This window comes from Sylvia atricapilla, chromosome 1 (assembly GCF_009819655.1).
Source record: "Sylvia atricapilla isolate bSylAtr1 chromosome 1, bSylAtr1.pri, whole genome shotgun sequence".
Taxonomy (NCBI): domain Eukaryota; kingdom Metazoa; phylum Chordata; class Aves; order Passeriformes; family Sylviidae; genus Sylvia; species Sylvia atricapilla.
The window spans coordinates 13,329,030-13,341,395 of NC_089140.1; the positions used below are offsets into that span (position 1 = coordinate 13,329,030).

General features: G+C 45.2%; 1 protein-coding gene across 7 annotated transcripts in view; it reads left to right on the top strand.

The window, feature by feature from the left end:
• The first annotated feature begins 5,564 nt into the window (after window positions 1–5,564).
• PARD3 (par-3 family cell polarity regulator) overlaps window positions 5,565–12,366 on the top strand; it is a 525,862-nt gene continuing 519,060 nt past the window's right edge. For 3 of the 7 annotated variants that reach the window (XM_066315111.1, XM_066315121.1, XM_066315129.1), the window contains exon 1: window positions 5,565–5,745. In XM_066315111.1, coding sequence (XP_066171208.1) covers window positions 5,626–5,745 — 120 coding nt within the window. In that variant the 5' untranslated portion in view covers window positions 5,565–5,625. The remainder of the gene's footprint in view (window positions 5,746–12,366) is intronic. The other 4 variants (XM_066315138.1, XM_066315094.1, XM_066315101.1 and 1 more) reach the window with 4 other exon arrangements.

Below are 12,366 nucleotides of genomic sequence, written 5' to 3' on the forward strand. Positions count from 1 at the left end.
ATGAAAAAAAAAAAAAAAAAAAAGAAGGAAACATCCAATAAATTTTCATCAGAAACAAAATGTCTCCAAGTAGCTTTTATAGATGAGGCTTAAAAGTGAAGTAACCTCTGACATTTTCAAGGAAGTACCAGGCTTCTAAAAGCTTTAAGATAAAACTGAAATGGACATCCTAGAGTCTTAAAATCATATATTCTACGAGTACCCTTTAGTGGAGTCTTGTGTATATTAAACAGGTTCACCTAGTTTTCTGATGCTGCTTTTAAATCTTTCAAATTCTGCCTTTTTTAATAGCTTATTTTTGCAATTTTTAAGAGTTGCTGGTAACTGAAAAGTTGCTACAAATTTAATTTTACTGATGATATGCTGATATGTTTGTGTTAAATATTATAGGGCTAGGCAGCAATAATCCCTTTACTTAGATTATCCAGTATATCCCTTATCTATTATCCACCATGGAAAACACTGTGTTTAGTTTTTCATTTTTTAAGTGTTGGGAAGCTTTGATCACTGAATGCCTGGAACTGCCCTTTGAAATTGGTCAGGGATAAAATTCCAAATCTGTCTAAATGCTTTTTCTTTGTCCTGTGAAATTATGCAAGGATTTTCTGGTCTCAGCTACTGACATTCAATGTTCCCGTTTTCCCTTTTCCTTTCCTCTGCAAAGACTGAGGGAACTATAACTGAAGATGGATTTTGGGTATAACCAGCCTCATATCCCCAAAGCAAACCCTTGGTGGCTGGAGTCTGCAGAGCGGCCTCAGTGGCTGCAGAACAGCCCCGTGGCAGGAGACAAGTGACAGATCCTTCTCCTCTCAGTGCAATCCCTGCGGTGGGTGTCCCTCATGGCAGGCACAGTCCTACAAACTCTCCATAGCCCTAAGGGCAAATAAAAGGAGTTGGCCGGCTCCAATGTGTGACTTAGATATGAGCTTTGCAGTACAGGGACATTCAGAACCTACCTGTATCATTATTTGAATATAATTCTGCTCAGCTCATAGCATAAATACAGTGTGTGTATACAGGCTAAAGCAATTGGTGTGAATGTTTTCCTTATGACATTCCATAGCTCTAGCACACACAAAGACTATTTTGGTATCTCCTGGCAATGCTCCCTTGTGCGCTCGGGACACTCTCAGTAATTTCACTCTTTTTGTACAGATTGTGTTTTTCACTTTCTAGACTTCTAATGATTCTGCTTCCTTACCTGTGGATTGCCTTTAAGAGCCCACACCAAGAAGTAACACAATATATGTTAGTTCAGGCCTTCTCAGATCTCAGCTCAATAAACCATTAGTTGATACAAATTAGAGAAAGCAATTCTATTTAAACAGTTCCATGATGGCTGAAAACCATCAGAGCATTATCAAGAAAACTATTCAAAATCCTTGAACATAATTCTTTTAAAAACAGGATAAGACCTGTATAGATACAGAAAAAAGTGAATTTACCTATACTCATTCTTCAGCCCTAAACAACTTCCCACTACCCGAAGTTGCTTGAGACACAGGCTGGAGCCCCTGGAAAGGGTAACAGTCTTGTGGTTTTTCTTGAAAATCATACATTGTTCTTTGCTACAATTTCCTTCTTCTGTTATACCACAAAGCACTTCTGTGTATCTGCAAACAAATCTGTGTATCTGCATGCCCTAAGTCAAACATTATTACATGTGTGATTCTGTAACTACCTTTTACTGATGTGAGGGCTTTTCAGACCCCAAATCCCAGACCCTTTTGAGAAGTTGTAGAAAATAAGTTTTTATTCTGTTTATTTTTTTTTTCCCAGACCAAGGCTAGCCACAATTACTTAATAAGCTTTAATGATTTTCTCATTCATAAAAGAAAATTATGGGAAACGTTCCCTTACCCCTCTGTGGAAGAACAATCAGTGTATCAGGAAAAAAGGTCTCAAAATGTAACAGCTGAGAAGTCTACTCACTCCTATAGCTTAAAAGGTCATCCATGGAAATATCTCAGTCACAGACAAGTTTACTTTGCTTAGATTTCTATCTCAGAGTAAAATGTAAATGATTCAGAACTTAAAATTCAGAGTTTTGAGAAAGAAGTTAAGGCTTTACCTAATAACTCAGCAGAAGTGTTACAGCAGGTAGCTATCTGAAATCTGTTTGCTATATCCCTAAGGCGATTTTACAAATGGCACACTTTAAAAAACAACAACCCTGTAATTCTTCAAGGAATATTCTTGCTCTTCAGTTTGACACTGGTCTTTCTACAGAACTGAATGAACTTTACTTGGGTTAAAGAAATATCTGTATTTAAAATAGGGTGAACTTAAAACATACTGTACATGGAACTGGTGTTTTTCTTGTGAAACCAAGGAATATCTGTATGCCATGAACAGACTACTAAATGTGAACATTTCCAGAATTATTCCATAAAAATTCTTTGGTGTAGAATAGACAGGTGGGATAAACTCTGAAATAGCTCTGGATCTCAGCAGCATTCCACTGTCGAAATATTTTAACATTCACAATAAAAAGACTTTTGATAATCTACATTTAATTGCAAGATTCTCACTCCTTGCACGTTTGTAGTATCTACGCAGGGGCTTTCAACTGGTTGGCTGTTTTGAACAGAATTTGACTAGTGATCACTAGTAGCCACAAACTCTGATTACCTCCATCCCATGCTCCACCACCTGCTTCTTCCTGCGAGACAAGTGATGTCTTCATGGAAATCCTCCAGCAACATACCATTAATAAATGAATTAACAGGTTCTGTGGTATGTTAGCTTAGAGAAGCTCAACATCCAGAACTATATATATGCCACCCATATTGCAGCATGGATAGTAGCTGTAATTTTTGTAAACCAGCAGTTCTTGCCAATTCCTCTCCTGATTAGTATAATCCCTTTCTCATAATCTCTTATAATAATGTTTTATACTTCATTTATCTTACTTAATTAGACCTCATACAATCTCACAGCCTTGTTACATTTGTTTTTTAAAGGTCATTCTTCCTTTTAAGGAAGAACAAAACAAACAGTATATGTGGTAAATTTTATTTAAAATGTTTTCAGAATGATTTATGCATAACTTGTGTGTGTATCTAGCAGGGAAGAAACTCAAATCTTGGAGGTTCTCATTCCTGTTAGGTCTATCACTATTCATGTGCAAGTCTTTAAGTTTTGGCCCTAAATCTGTTCCCAGGACAGACTTGTTTTCTTGTACTTTATTACTGAATTTTCCCGTTTCGCACATTTAACGGAAAAACTATCAATATTACTTTCTAAACTGTTGGAGTTTTTTTTCCAGGAGGCTGTTAGAACAGCTGGGAAAACTGCCAAGAAACTTGTTAAAGACAGTAAGAGCAGGAATTAAATCACAGAAAAACATGAAAAACCTGTAGCTGTGTCTGAACAGTGAAATAGTTACTCTCGACCAGCAACAGTATTAAGCTTTATAAATAAAACAATAACAAGTTTTAGATCAGTGTGGTAAAGCTTCTAATATGCAACATCATGTTCTAGCAGATAAATGTAAATGACAACTGAAGTATGGTGTGGAACATTACAGTCTATGACATTGTAAAATTCTTGTTAAAAACACCCTGGGAAGAGCCTCTATTGACTTATCATTTTCACAGTCCTTTCTGCAAGTTTCTTAGGTGATATATATTAAACCAAGGATTTATAGCTCTTTCATCCTTTCTCAGCTCTTATGATCACCTAGAAAGTACAGAAGCAGCAGGTTAGAGGACATTTTAATCTTTCTCCAATAATAAACTCCATGAGCTATGGCCATAAAACTGCAGAGTATACTCAGTTGTCTCAGTCATGAGCTGTAAACTGTTTGCACCAGTTTTATTTTATTTCTGCCTTTCTGAACTCCTGCATGCTGCCTTTATTCCAAACAAGTGAACACTGGGAACATGACAAAATATAACATGGCAGGTGTACTTGTTTCCTGCTTTTAAAAGACAGACTATTTCTCAGATAAAAGTCAGGTGTGTTCGTCCAGATAAATCACGTGGGTAATGGTAATAAAACTGGCATCTAAGCTAAAAATTTTCTGTAGGTCAGCAAATGGATTCTTTGAACTTGTGAGTGTCCCAGTGCTTTCCAAAACTGCAATTAATAGAAAAGGGTCTATGGATTTCAATGAATTTGGACAATATGCATGGAACCAAATTAATATAAACTGACTCCTCCATTTTCTGTACTGGAAACTTCTAACTAGAATGCAAAGGGTTAGGGATGCCATTCTCACCCTTGACTTAACTGGGCAATAATTTTACCTTTGATGTTTTAAAAACATCATTAATTCTGCTCCTTAGCTCTGTACCTACTAAACCGCAGACAGCTTTACCATTTGTACCAGGTTTGAAGTTCTTAAAGTTACTAATACTATTGCTAAGGGAACACGAGCAGACTGCCAGCTGGGACAGCTGCCGGGCAGGGAGCACCAGAGGACACGTGCTGAGTTGTCCGCTGTTGTAGAAGGATGTTGACATTATATGTAACAAAGCTTACTTGAATTTCACATCTTTAGTGCTTTGTATAAGTTCAGAAAGCACCCCATCCCACCCCCCCAAAAAAGGATTTTTTTTCACTGCCTTCCTGTCCTCCAAACTCTGCTTACACTCTAGTTTAATCGTTTTACCATTTCTACACGAAAGATATATATTGTCCGTCCACACTGAATGACCAATGAGCTGTGCAATTCCATTGTCCCCAACGAAATCCGTGGAAAAAAGTGAACGATATCTATAAACGCCTATGACTTCTGACGGCTTTGAGGAGGAGATTGCTCAGCGGCTCCATTGACGCTGATGTTACTGATGATGCACCAGTTTTGCACAGTGTTGGTGCTGTTGCGTTAACAGATACCCGAAAGACCATCTGATTTCGGCCGTGAGCAGTGGCCGTGCCCCGCGGACACCCGGAGGAGCAGCAGACGCCGCGGTGTGCTGCCGCGCACCTTCTCTGCGGTGCCATGCCTCGCTTCCCGCGGACCCGCGTACCTGAGGCAGGGCGGCAGCGCCCCGACAAGGAGCAGCAGCGGTGCCCGTTCCCCCCAGCGCATCAGCCGGGGGGCCGAGGGACCAGGATTTCGCGAGAGTCCTTGTGCCGGTGCGATCCCGGCTCCGCATCCCCGGTACCCGGCGGGATAGAGCGAGGCGGGGGCAGCCGCAGCCCCCGGGGCTGGGTCGGGGCCCGCCGGCTCCCCTCCCCGTCCGCGCTGCCGGCGCCCCGCGGAGCCGGCCGGCTGCCCCCGCCCCGCCGCACCGCCCCACGCCTCCGGAGCGGGAGCCGGCGCCGCCGCCCCGCCCGCCGCCGCTGCGCGCCGGGGCAGGAGCCGAGCAGGTGGCCGCGGGCAGCGCCGCGGCATGTGAGCGGCCCCCGGCCCTCGGGAAGGCAGCACCGGCCCCGTCCTGCGCTGCCCTCCGTTCCCCGCGCCTCGCCGGGCCGGCCGCGAAGCCGGGGCGGAGGCAGGGCGCCCGCAGCGGCAGCCCGGCGGCGGCCGGGGACTGAGCGCCGCGCCCCGCCGGGGGGCGGCCGTGGCGGAGGGCGGAGGGGAAGAGGAGGAGGAGGAGGAGGAGGAGGAGGAAGAAGAGGAGGAAGGCTGCGCGGGGCCGCAGGGACGCGGGAGCCCCCCGGCCGCGCAGGATGAAAGTCACGGTGTGCTTCGGGAGGACCCGGGTGGTCGTGCCCTGCGGGGACGGGAACATGAAAGTTTTCAGCTTGATCCAGCAAGCGGTGACCCGGTACAAGAAGGCGATCGCCAAGGTGAGGGGCGCGGGGAGCGGCGCCCGCGATCAATATGGCGCTTCCCGGAGTGGGGAGGGAAAGCGAGGGGGAAAGTCCGGGCTGCCCCGCCGGGGGGAGCGGCGGGAGCGGGGCCGGGGGCGGCCGGCGGCGGGGCCCGCGGGGAGCGTGTGCCCGGCGCCGCGGCGGGGAGCGGGGGGGGCTCGGCCCCTCGGCAGCGGCCGGCGCGGCCCCTCCGCGGCTCCCCGCGGGCGCCTGGCGGGCCTCGGCCCTTTGTTCGCCGGTGCCCGGCCGCCCCCGGGGGTGTCGGTGCGGGAGCCGCCCGAAGCCGGCCGGCGGAGCGGCGCGGGGGCCGGCGGTGCCGGGGTTGCCCCGGGGCGGGGTGGCGGGGCCGAGGCGCCGCGGGCCGGGCGGGAGCCGCCGCGGAGCGCTGGAAATCCAGCTCCGGGCTTCCCGGCCCTCCAGGCCCGGCGGGGAGGGCGGTGCGAGGGGACCCCGCCGCGGGGGCGTCCGGCCGCTCCCCGCGGGCCGCCCCCCGCGCCGGCCGAGGCTCCGAGGGGCCCGCGGCTCCTCCGCGCCCGCGGGACCGTCCGCGCTGCCCCGGGGCTGCCGCCGCGCCGGCCTCCCGCGGCCCCGCGTTGAAATCCCTGTGAAATCCCTGGCAGTGGCAGACTTGGCTTTCCCTCCATGGGCAACTTGTTGGGCTTTGGGGTTTTTTCCTCTTTTTTTTTTTTTTTTTTTTTTTTTTTTTTCCTTTCTCTCTTTCCTTCCCTCCTCCCTTCCCCCCGCGCCCCCCTCGTACTTTCTTTTTGCTGCAAACTTCTTTTTGATCAACTGATTTGTTGGGCAGTATGACCGCGGTTGGCTGAGAACTTCAGCAGTGCCCTTCCCCTTTCCTCTGCCCTATCGATCCACGAAGTTTGAATGTTAGCTCTTCTGAGACATTTTGCACTTCTGATCCTGAAAGTTTTGCTTTGGCAAATGCAGACTGCCAGGCTGTCCTGAAGCGTGCAATGGAAGGAATATTATGAACGGTTCATTAATTGGTTTGAAGTGATTCCCGAGAAAATTTTTAAAATCATTTTTTTCATAGAGAATTCCAGATGCTGGGAGGAGAAAAGTAACTGAGTTTTCCGTCACCTCCCCACCTGATTCATGAAAAACGTGTTTTGAAGACAGCAAACATGCTGTGATTCTGGCTGGAAAAAGAAAAAAAATGATTCTCTAGGATATGACTGTGGCTGCATACCAGCTGTCATTCACATGCAGCAGTTACTGCACATGGCAATCTACTTACATATAAGAGATGGGCTGAAAGTACCTCTCTGGTTAGGGTGAAGCAGTGAAGAGTAAAGTGAGTCTCCTTGTGCAACACTGTGTGCCTCATTGGGCCATTCTGATGAGAAGTGTTTGCAGCATTTGTTCGTCAGTGTTACAGCATTAATAAAAGCAACTATTTTGCTGGGTTTTGTTCCAAAAGTGGCCCGTGTAACTCCTGTGGCAGTGGACTGCATCCTGGCTTCCGACTATTAAATAGCACTGAGGGATGGCAGTTGCATTCTGCAGGATAATGTTAAACCTGGAAGGGACTGAAGCTGTAAGCCGAGGAGAGGCACACAACAGTCACCAGGAAAAGGTTACATCATTGCAAATTTCATTTCAGAAAAAAAGTGGCCACCTGTGGAAGCATGGGAAGGAAAAAAAGTAACTCTGAATATGGCCATGTACTTATTAAAAAGATGGTTTGCAGAGGGGCAGCCAGACTTTGACCTGGTATCAAAAGCTCTGCATCCTGGGTTAAAATGACACAGTGGTTTTATTTATTAGTATTTATATGGCGGTTATGCTAAATGCCACTGGTGTGGACATGAGGTAGCTGCAATTACTGAGATAGTTTCTATTATATGGAAATTCTGTGGTTGAAAACAGTAGCAGTGGCCATGGGCTTTCTGTGAGTGTCTATATGGTCACTGTCAAACCTTACTTTTAACTTAAATTTGCTGAAGATTTTCTGTGGTGATGTTTAGGTAGTAAGGAAGTGGATCTTACAAGTAAGTTAGTTTTGTAAGTAGGTGTATAATGCTGTTTGCTGTGCTTGCAGTAGAGTAACATAGTAATTTTATGGTTTGGATGCCAGAGTTCCACAGATGACTGTGTTTTTATAGCAGTTAGATGGTTTCCTTTCTGTGCTAGTGTAGCAGATGAGCAAATCTCCACTTCATAAAGAGACAAGAAAGGGGGCAAAGTAATTCCTAACTGAGAGGATCAAAGTATATGTGCCCATATGAACTTACAGTTTGGCAGCTGGTATCAAGCTGACACTGAAATCTACTTAACCACCACTATGCTCTTATGGAAAGAAGCATGTATGGTGGAAGATTATTCAAAATATTTGAATGAAGTTTATGGTTTTCATACTTACATGAAAACCAGCATTTCTCATCCTGCAGGAATGTGTGTGTCTACTGTGTGCAGCAGTTCCTTCAGGAGAGCTCCTTGAGAACTGAGTTGTCAGCCCTTCCCAGATTACCTCCCGCTTTGTCACGGTTTCCCAGTTGTGCTTAGCAGTAAGTGATCTGCACAGTGCACTTATGATGTCCTTGTGCAGTCCTAGTGAGACAGCCCAAAACTGTGCTTGCAGAGTGCCAGGAGTGAGTAACTTCAAAATTTGACCTCAGTCTTCTGGCTTGGTATTATTTAGGTTCAAGAGACATGTTGAAAGTGGAAAAAGTATTTGTGGAGAACAATCCACATAATAGTACAGTTCTTCTCTCTATAAAATTTTAGGACTTCAAAACATACAGATTTGCAAATAACTGCAGTTAGTTCTGGGTGCTGTGTCTTTGATCAGGATTCATAAATTTCCAGAAATTAATTATGGATTAACACTGCTGTCAGTGCTAAGTCTTGGTGTGTGGAATTAGTTATTAATATGACAGCCTGTTTAAAGGCTGGTCTGTGTAGTGTGTATAAATTTTGCTGTTCTGCTTTTATTCCAAGGGAAGCTTTGTGTCTGAAACACGATGCATTCTTTCTGCAGGTTGTGTTTGCGGGAAATGAACAAGCAAATGATGAGAGATGTTTGAAGTGTCCACCTTGTTCAGGGCAAGTGGAGTCAGCAAAATCGATCATGTTTAATGAAACCCAGTTTTCATGGGGGCACGCTAATGGTGCACTTTTGTGTGGCTGGCTGGACTGATGCAGCCTCTGGCACAATCTCTGCCTGAGTCTTAAAGGAGTACAACTTGGGCAGGGGACAGCTGCCCTGAGGAATAGTAGATGCATTTTCCAGACCCTGCTGGTCAAGGGTTGTGTAGATTTGGAGTTGGTGTAGTCCTAGCAATTAATTTAATGGTTAAAAACTTGCAAGAAGGCAAGAGTGATTTAAGAGGGAGGGTCAGCCACATCTGAGTGGCTTAACATTGGTGGCAAGAGATGATGGATTGCACCAAAAGGGAGAAAGCAGACAGGCAGTTGAGAAGAAACATGCTTATCAAATATTGAATCAGTGTTAAAAGGTGGAAAATCATTATAAAAATGATATATCGAGCAACTATTGAAAGGAAGTAATTGTGCATCATGTAACTTTGGTTTGATCTAGATGTAACAAGAGATGTTTCTGACTTTTTTGTTGACTTTTGACTGTCAGCATAATCCCTCATGCTTTGGTTTTTGGAGAGGCTGTTGTAAGCATTTTATCTTTTTTTTGCAAGTAAAAGTAGGTGTGCATAAGCAATAGGTAGATAAAGTTAAAAAAAAAGTGATGTAAGCATGATATGCAAGAATATGAAGTAGGAAATTATAGATTTGCTGGAGTTGTTCAGTGTCATGTTCAGTCCCTAAAGGGATTGTTTGGTCTCCATGACAGTTCAGGCTGATGCCCTGCATATCATGAGCTTGTAGTGGTGTTCCTAGACCATATATATAACCCTCATTTTCCAATTAAAATAAGTAAATTAACAGTTTTCCTGCTGAGTCAAAAAGACTTTAATACAAGTCTTAAGGCATCTTTCCCCACTCCCTTGCCAAATGCTGTAGGAGATGAAGTTTTGTGGGGGGGTTTGATGTTGCATGGAACAATACTTCAATTGTTAATTTGAAGACTGCAGTGCACTAATATTTGTGAAAAGGGATTGTAATCTGCTCTTTGATAGCATTAGAGGCTGTTGCTGATAAGAGACCAGAACTCCAGGAAAGTTGGCAGTGTAGGCAAAGGTAACAGGTGTCAGATGACCATTTTCTCATTTAATTTGTACATTGGGGGCTTAGGCCACCCAGAGCTTAAAGCTCCATCTCTTTGGTAGGTTTGACATTGATCAGCAGGAAATTGTGAGGGAGGAAGGTTGTAGCCTGAGTGATTCTGTTTGTGAAGCTTGCTTTTTTTCCTGTTTTTGATTTTATTCCCCCCAGTGCCAGCTAACGGGGATTATTTGCTTCAAAGTCAGTTCTCAGACAGCCAGTTCTCTTCCAGGTACGCAATGGCAGCTTTGATGCAGGTTATGTTCTGTAGAGCAAACAGTTGCACAGTTCCTCATGACTGTGTCACTGGAGCATCGTTTGTAGAGTCTAATTCTTGGGTTGGTTGGTATGAAAATCTGCTGATTTTACTTGGGCTCTGTATTGTTCTTGGCACATTCCCTCCTTGAGCCTGACCACTGGGTTTTTGCTACAGGCTTAAATGGATCTGCCACAATGCCCATTCAGTGACCCCTTTGGCAATACTCAAGGGCAGTAGTGGCTAAATTTAGCATAAAAAAGATTTGAAGTTCTTTTTGTGTGTGTTGTTTTTTTTGTTTTGTTTTGTTTGTTTTTTAGATTTGGATTTCGTTTTTCTGCATGTGCAAATCTCAAGCCTTTTCTAAGTAGAAGGAAATCTTACAGGCTTTTCCTAGATGCACAGGAATCCTCTCAACCCCCAAGAGGAACCAAAATGCCAAAAAAACCTCCCTGTCAGCCGTGCTGCTCAGTTGGCTGTCAGTTTAGCTCTGTCTGACACCCCCAGGATGATGTTTCTGGGCTGTGCATTCAGTGTTGGCTGGGTAGTATTTCAGTGATTTACCTGAGGTCAGCCAGGGTTCCGTGGGGCTCCTGGCAGGTTTCTCCAGCTGGCTCTTGACCTCTCTGCTGGTGCTGGGCTCCCAACAGCAGCGCTGAAACCCAGCTGATGGGGAGCGTCATTCTGCTGGGGCTGGGTGAGCAGCAGTGGGGAAAGGCTAATTTAAGGAAGATAAGTACTGAAATGGGTCACGATTGCTTCATGTTTAGAAAGCTGCTGTGTGACCGTGCTGGAAATGCAAGGCTATAGTATTATGGAAAACTTTATTTTAACCTCTTTTCTCCAATTCCCTCTGTGTTTTCAGCCCAGTCAATCTTTTCCTGTCATTGGCTCGTCTGTAAATGCAGGTGACTCAGGGTGAAGGTGGAAAGGAACCTTTGGATGAGTGTGGCGGTGGCTGCGGAGGTCCCTTGCATGGGGACTTTGCTGTAGACAGTCTGTGCCCGAGGGCACCTGTGGCTTGCCAGGCAGGGAGCTGCACAAGCCCTGCCATGCCCTCTGTGCCAGCTCTTGCCTTTGTTCAGAGCCATCCGTGCAGCGAGGGAGGAGGCTTGGCTTAAAAAGCCTGAGAGCCACGCTGGGGCTGTGCCCCCGTGACTTGGGCAAGCAGGCACTTGGGATTATTCGAAGCTAATAAAGAAGGTGAATACTAAAGTGTTTAAAAAGAGGGTCTTGAGAAGTGGGCAGCGTGTGAGCCCTTCAGCTCTGAAGGTGTTTCAGTGAGGGATGTGTGTGGTTCCCAGGCTGGGCGGGATGCTTTCAGTGTGGCATGATGTGGTTTCTCAGCGTTTCACTGTTACTTAACAGCGATCAAAGTGAAGTGTGTGTTTGTGGAAGAGTGGCTTGAGAGTGATTTCCCTTTGAGCAAAGCACCGTTCAGCTGCTGAGCAATTCCTGTAGCTCTGAGGGGAGGGCTCTGGAAGAGCTCAGCACATTTGGGGAGCAGGTCCTGGAGACAATCTGGAATTTAGGGAGATGCCAGCCTTTCTTCTCCCGGGCAATAGCCTTCCACCAGTGGAAAGCCATCTGATTCTCATAGCTTTTTGCACTTTAACTTCACTTAGAACAGTCACAGATGTTTTAGTTCTGTTATAAAAACACCACTGGAAGTAACACTTTCTCAGTTGTACCAGACTATGACATCTTTTGGTCGTGGCACATTTAATCTGGTTAAATAAGGTGGAGTAAATGGGGGAGAAATGCTGGTGATCTTAGTTGTACAGAATACGGTTCATGTAGCTTTAAAACAATTTCCTGGTTCTTCAAAGGAAAACAAACCTTTTCATCCAAATATAAATTGAATGGATAAAACATGCAACAATGCTGAACCAGTGCTTATGTATATTGAAAATAAAGTGGAATTCTTCTAACATCAATCCAGAATATAGCACAGATGTTCTCACTCAGAAATATTTTCTGAGCAGTAAGAAAATAAAAAGTGAAGCAAAAAGTATTAAAAAATTCTGGAAGATACTTTAGGGCATCTGTGCTTTATTTTTATTTCCTCCTTTTTAATATACATTATATATTTTCTTTGTTTCTTTGAGGTCATTTTGATGTAATGCTCAGCAAGTCTGGTACTGGAA